The sequence below is a fragment of the Puntigrus tetrazona genome, chromosome 20 (assembly GCF_018831695.1).
Source record: "Puntigrus tetrazona isolate hp1 chromosome 20, ASM1883169v1, whole genome shotgun sequence".
Lineage (NCBI taxonomy): Eukaryota > Metazoa > Chordata > Actinopteri > Cypriniformes > Cyprinidae > Puntigrus > Puntigrus tetrazona.
In genome coordinates this window covers 26,025,161-26,032,338 of record NC_056718.1, presented here as the reverse complement: position 1 = coordinate 26,032,338, position 7,178 = coordinate 26,025,161, and the positions used below count along the sequence as shown (strand labels likewise).

Genomic DNA, 7,178 nt, shown 5'->3' with positions numbered 1-7,178 from the left:
ACATGCTTTCATAACTTTATAACAAAAACCTTTTTAGATCTTATTGATCTGTATCTTAATCCTGTATTAGTTTGATCTTCTCCGGATGTTCACTGATGGACCGGAGCGCTGGGATGTTTTAATCAGTCTCTCTTTCCGACGGCACCCATTCACTTCCATTGCTGAGACATCTCTCCAGATCTGATGAAGACACATCCTCCTGATCTCAGATGAACACATTTACAGCAAATGTTTCAGATGAACTACTGATTGAGTTTAAAAATATCCCCACAACGCTTTTAATCTTGAAAAAACAGGGATGTGAGTTGTGTTACATTCACCAATCAGAAGAAAGAATAAAAGAATCTAAACGTACAAACATCTATCTGTGTTCTCACTGTGATCTGAATGAACTGTTATCTGTGCATTAGTTAATATTACAAATGCAGATGAGTATATTAGAATCGTGTGTCTGTGTGTGAGTGAGTGTGTGTGTGAGTGAGTGTGTGTGTGTGTGAGTGAGTGTGTGTGTGTGTGTGTGTGTGTGTGTGTGTGTGTGTGTGTGTGTGTGTGTGAGTGTAGCAGCTGTTGAGTGTTCATGAAGTCAAACGATTAATCTGGGCTAATTAAAGCTCAGTAGCTGGAGGATCAGAGCAGAGGCCTTTCATCATCAACTACACCGTCATCGAGACAAACATTAAAAAAGCATTAAGGCAGCTGATATGCAAATGATCTGCTTGATGATGATGATGATGATGATGAATGTTACCTGCTGACCACTAGAGGTCCTGAAAGCACAGACACCTACAGGTTTAACATTTCAAACCCATGCAGTGAAAACAGAAAACACTGCTTTCTTTTCCTTTCATTCAGTGCATTTTAATGTTCTAGCATTTGTGAAATTTAAGCAATTTCTGACTGATAAAAAAAAGAAAAGAGCATGATAAAAATGTATATTAAAAAATGTAAATAAAGCTAAATTACTAATATTTTTAATTTGAATCACTAAAATCCAAAATAAGTTTTATGTAATGTTTATATTATGTATATAATAATACACATGCAGCATACATTTAAAAAATATTCACATCTATATACACATTTACATTTTTATAAATATATTTAATATATAATTATTTCTCAAACATATACATGCATGCGTTTGTATTTATATATATATAGAAATATATAGACATTTATGTGAACAAAAACGTTTATTTTGGATGAGATTAATCGTTTGACAGCACCAACATAAAGGAATTAAAAGAAAACTAAATCTAAAGGTTATAAACACTAATAAACACCATAAGAGTATTAATCGTGTTTGGACTGTCCGTGTGACTCCAGGAAGGAAAATTAAGTTGACCAAAACAGATTTTTCCCTCTTTAATTGTAGTTTGCTGAAATACAGGTGAGGTGTAAATATTAACAAAGGATAGCTCATGGTTCAGACCTTTACGATACATTCTAACAAAGAAAAAACGACAGTTAACACTGCGGTTCAGCGTGGTGCGACTCGAGAGAGAGGACGAAAGCAACCGGTGAAGAAAGCAGATCAACACGACCCACAGCGTCCAGCAGGTCACAACAACTAACAGCATGATCCTGAAGCACACCCCAAAATCAGTGTACAATATGCACACTTGGAGAAATAGAAAATTAAAAGCTATATGTGTATGAAGAGGCGAGAGGCCGAAGTAAACGTGGAAAAGAATGAAGCGTTCCGGTTGGTCTCTGTGGTAAAAAGCATCATCCGTGAAGGAGTCTGATACCTGTCAGGGGTTGTTCTTGGCTTTGGCGTGTGTCAGGATGTGTGATTTGAGGTTGGTGGACTGAGCAAACTTTTTATTGCAGCCGTCGAAGGGGCAGACGTAGGGCCGGTCTCCGGTGTGGATCCGGACGTGTGTCCGAAGGTTAAAGTCCAGGGAGAAGCGCTTCCCGCAGCCCTCGAACGTGCACTGGAGCAGAAAGACAGAGAACAGCTCCTCAGCTCCTCACTTACACATGACTCTCAGCTTATCATGATCATTTCTACTCTTTAAAAAAAAATACGATTGTGGCAGAACATTCAATCTAAATCAGTCAATAAAATAAAGAAAAAAAATGTAGAAATCGCCCAGCCTTACAGTAATACTAATATACACTTATATTAATAATAATAAAAGAATTGTTATGTCTATTAGATTGTATTTTAATCGTTGGCCTATATATTTTATGTCTTGATTAACACCGTCATTGATCGTATGAATTAAATCACAAATCCAGAAAACTATTTCTGAATAAAACCCTCTATACTGCTGTAAAAATATCACAAGGAGGCTCAGATTATTATCTTATGATTATTATGATTTAATAAACCAGTAAAATACAACAAAACATACTTGTATCTGGAAAAAAGTTTAATATTTCAAAATGTTGTTTTAATCGATGTTCAATTGTTTATGATTTGATTTCCATTTTTTTTTTTTTACATTTAATTTAAACATTAAAATGGGATTTTTTTTTAAATGCATTTCCTAATCTGAGGAGCATTTCTAGAAGCAGAATCAATCACTTTTATTGATACAGCGCTTCTAACAGCAGATTGAATCAAAGCACTGAAGAGTGATGGAGATTAAACAGAGACGTCTCTGATCTAATCAATGATCCTCAACTAAAACCAGAGGCACAGGAACAGGCAAAACCTGTAGAAGTTTACCGCTAGCTTCCCTTACTAGTGTTAACCTCACTGGACACTACACAGGACTTACTGTAGTGCACCGCTTTTAGAAGAGAACAAGAACAATTAAATATCTTTAGTTACATTTCACACTTGATGTTTTTTCACTGAAATGCTGAACTGCTTATTCTTGATCAGTTGTGTGTGTGTGTGTGTGTGTGTGTGAGGACGCTGTACACGTCATGTGACTCTTCCCCTGTGTTTGGTGTTCATCAGCGGTGTACCTGGAAGGGTTTCTCTCCGGTGTGAACCAGCTGATGCCGCTTGAGTTTGGAGCTCTCCACGAAGGCCTTGCCGCACTCGGCGCAGACGTGGACCCGCGGGCCGTGAGTGTGCAGGTGCTTCCTCATGGCTGAATTATCCCTGAACATTTTACTGCAGCCCTGTCAGAAACACAGGACAGGTGTGTGTGTGTGTGTGATGACAAATTCAATACACGGGGGAAAGAACACGCTTATATTTATACCACTTCCTGTAAAGAGTGCACAGGCCATGATCACACGAGCAATACTGATTTTTACTTTTTTTTTTTTTTCAATAAACAAGAAGTTAAGAGTCTTTCCCAAACACGTTCACAGCACTGATTCGTGTCTCTGAGAAACATGAAGGTGATTCGTTCCTGAATGAATCAACCGTTTAAATGAATCTGTTCAGATGATCAGAATGACTCATTAACAGCGACACCTTTTACTTATTCAGTACTTATTCAACGTTTTACGTTTAAAACATTATTAATGCTTGTGTAAAAAGTTAGTCTGCCCTGAAAAGATGGATTTTATTGATGCTATCATTGTTATTGACGTCTACTTCTGAAGTCACTGCACAGATCTATTCTCTCTGAGCGTCACATACAGCTGCTCACATTATATTTTCTGCTGTTGTACCTAAAACAAGTATAAATAATAAACTAGCGCCATTAATACCGCATGCTAACCGGGAAGCACTCGCACTATGCTTCACGCTCATGAGAAACAGATATTATTACGTCAAGAACTCACTTTGTGCGGGCAGGCTATCGTCCGAGGAGCGTCGTCTTCCTTGATCTTCCTCGGCTTCATTCTGTTGTAACACAAACACACGAGACATCGGTTACCCAGCATGCTCAGCGCATCGGAGGACATTGAGATCACTTCCACCCAAGACCCCAGTCGCTCTCCGGTGACCAATAAGAAGCCCTGAGAGTGAGATTCAGTCTAAGACTCACCGGACGGGACTACGAGCAAAACCAGCTCCGCTGTGACTGAAGGGGCTGAGAAATAAAACAACTAACAGTCAACGTCTGGTCAAAGCACCGCAGCTAAACACAGAGACACCCAACATCAATAACAACACAACACATGTTTACAGGAAGTACAGTGAAGCTGACAGGATCCCAACACACTTCTGTATTTGTTTTCAGTGGTACTCAGTTACATCAGACAGCTGGAAGACATCTTGACTTCAATTAATCACAGAGTTCAAATTTTGCGAATTCAATCAATTAGCTTTTTCATTATTCAGACTATCATTTGAGAACAATTAAAATGATTCGAGCTGGTGAATTTCGTTAAATTGTTTTAAATTTCATCATTTGAATTAATTTGAACTATTAAAACAGAAAAACCTTCAAACGTTTAATTCAACCATTTCTGCTTGTAAAACACCAAATTTAAAATTTTAAGGAATAAACTTAATTAAAAAGTAAATTAAATATCTGGTTTCAGCAATACTTCATCATCAACAGACTGATATTATGTTATGATTGATAGCATCATGTCTTTGATCCATAGATTTGACAGCATCTTCTGATCACACTGACAAAAACCAGAAGAGACTGCTTTTAGAAAACCCGGCTCTCGTTACCAATGCACAGAAATCTGTTCCTGTTTAATCCTGAACCTCACTTTATTTAGTTCAGCTTCTCAAAGTCTTTGTGAAACGATCAGTTGATCAACTTTTTTCTCCGGACACGTCGCAAAGGCATTTGTTTTCAATAAAAATGCAGGAAATCCTAAGGTTGAAAAAGTAAAATACCGATCAGGAAGGGCTACACTGTCCCTAAACCTGAATGTAAACGACTGAATACATCGTTACAGAATACTCTTATAACGAAACCCTGTCTTTTTAACGCGACGCAAATACAATCTATAGCTATTTTTGGCTCCCTGAGGTTTTCAAATATTTGTATCTCAGCAAATTATCGTTTATTTAGTTTTGTTGAACCCAAAAGTGTCTCTAATGGGCTCACGATCGCTCTCCTCATCAACGGAACGATTGTTTCTACAATTTCACGAGTCGCGTGTGAAGACCTGTGCTGGTTTTATGGGTAACGGGGCGCTGAAGGTGAGCGTCTCTGACCTGGCGAACTCCGCCAGCTGCTTCGGGTCTGACAGATCGATCCCCGGGATTCCGCCCGGCGGGAGCTTCTTTCCCGTCATGTACTCCGAAAAGTCCGGAGGAGAGTTTTCCCCGATGATCTGCTCCTCCACCACCGTCTCGTGATCGATGTCCTTCTTGTCATCTGAAACACAGACGGTTTAAACAAGTTCAAGGGATGGATAGCTCGCGCAGAAAAGGAAAACTTTACCGGTACTTACTCGCCCTCGGGTCGCTCCGAACCCGCGAGACCTTCGTTCATCTTCAGAACGTAAATAAAGACATTCCTAGATCTGACCCTCCACAGACAACAACACAAGTCAAGTCTTTTTAGGCCTTTTTGCGTGCAAACAACAAAAAATGTTCAATTTGTGTCGTCTACACAGCTCTCAAAGTCAACCAAAAAGGTGTGTTCCGAAGATGAACGTAAGTTTTAAGGGTTTGGGACGATATGAGGATGAGGAATTAATGACAGAATGTTCAATTTTGGTTAAAATTAAATACACTCGACGCGACTGAATCGAATATCGCAGCCAATCAGAAGCGTGTGTGGGCGGAGCCTCTGTAGAAGCGAAACGAAATATTTACGAATTAGATCATAAACATTAAAAAAATCTTTATAACATCATTACATACTGAATGACAGATATCACCTATGTTTAACGTACGTCTGAGGTAAACTAGTAAACTTTATATACGCTTGCCCTCCGTATGTAAATATCACTCAATATGAGAATCAAACTCATATTAGAGGCTGAATAAACTGCTGCTGTTCCAGGTTAGGACAACGTGAAAAAATACCTTTTATCGCGTCGGGTTGCGTCAGGACGCCGCGTGACGCTTAAACAGGCACAGCTCCAAACGCCAAAATAAAATAAAGCGTCGCTCCACGGCGCATATTTAAATCCAAAGCGGCGCGCGCTCGCTTCCCGCCGAAGCCCACGTTCAAAATCCGCGTTTAACGGTTTTTAACGGTCGCTCTCGCCTCGCGGCCTACACGCGGCAGCCGCAGCGCGCTCGCGCCATCTCCGACCCGCCGCGCCGTCGCCATCTTTCCAGGGCCGCCATACTGGACTCGGGGAACATGGCGGCGCCCATCGACAGCCCAAAACATGGCCTCCGTTCAAAACATAAACACGGAGCGAGGAGCGAACAACGCCCTGCCCGCCGAGGGACTCACCCGAAGCCCACATCGTGACGGAGAACTCGCCCTCCAGAGTCTTGATCTGCACCTGCTTCTGCTCCCATTTCCTCCCACAGGCCTCCGCCGCGCTCAGGTAGCTCTTCTTGCCCGCTTTCTTGCCCCCCGACGCCGCTCTCTTCCCCAGCCGCCCCGCGGAGCTCTTCCCCGCGACCGTGAGCAGCGTCTGCCCGATGTAGTGCTCCTCCGCGGGCACCGGGATGAGGATCCGCTCCTCGAAGCCGTCCTCCCCGCGGAGCTCCGACTCGTCGCCGCCGACCACCTCCTCGCGGGTCTGGACCAGGATCACCTCCTGGTGCTGGTGGAGCTGGCTCGGGTCGTCCGTGACCAGCGGCTGGAGCGCGATCATGGGCTGCTGCTCGTCGTCGTCGTCGTCGTCGCCGCCGATCACCGTGGTCTCGATGGTCTCCACCTCGATCTCGTGCAGCTCCACGATCTCCGCGGGCATCTCCGAGCCGTCCGCCTCGATGTACAGCGTCTCGCCGGATGCCATGTTCGCCGGGTCCGCCTCGCTCGCCTGCCTCCGCTGTGGCTCGCGACGCTCTCGCTCGCTCGCACACCCCCTGAAACCCGCAGCGCGCGCGCTCCGATAACACAAATAACCGAGCGTAGGGCTCCGCTCCAGGGTTGCCAGGTTCCCGCGACGAAACCCTCCCCGCCGCTGCTCAAACCCGGCTCCCCCGGTGAAAAACTCGTTCTGGGGGCAAACCGCGCGTTTCTGGGCGAGCTCCCCCCGGCGACGTTCGCATCGCAGGGGATGATGATGATAATAGCGACGTTACGTTCGACACCAAAGCTTCGGAGCTTGCAGCAAAGAGCAACACATTTCACGCCGAAGCGGAGCTCGATTCGTTTTTGCCACGAACACGTGATCCGTGACGTCAGACGCTGAGCGAGTCGTTTATCTTTATGGCCGCTAGATGG

The 7,178-nt window shown here is 43.4% G+C and overlaps 1 protein-coding gene across 2 annotated transcripts in view; it reads right to left on the bottom strand.

Moving 5' to 3' along the window:
- Positions 1–1,352: 1,352 nt before the first annotated feature.
- yy1b (YY1 transcription factor b) overlaps positions 1,353–7,178 on the bottom strand; it is a 6,126-nt gene continuing 300 nt past the window's right edge. Inside the window, exons 1-6 of one of the 2 annotated variants that reach the window (XM_043219225.1) lie at positions 6,234–7,178; positions 5,036–5,198; positions 3,903–3,947; positions 3,697–3,757; positions 2,923–3,081; positions 1,353–1,937 (exon numbers count right to left, since the gene is read on the bottom strand). The exon at positions 6,234–7,178 is cut by the window's right edge and continues 300 nt beyond it. In XM_043219225.1, coding sequence (XP_043075160.1) covers positions 1,755–1,937; positions 2,923–3,081; positions 3,697–3,757; positions 3,903–3,947; positions 5,036–5,198; positions 6,234–6,747 — 1,125 coding nt within the window. In that variant the 5' untranslated portion in view covers positions 6,748–7,178 and the 3' untranslated portion in view covers positions 1,353–1,754. The remainder of the gene's footprint in view (positions 1,938–2,922; positions 3,082–3,696; positions 3,758–3,902; positions 3,948–5,035; positions 5,199–6,233) is intronic. The other variant, XM_043219226.1, reaches the window with a different exon arrangement.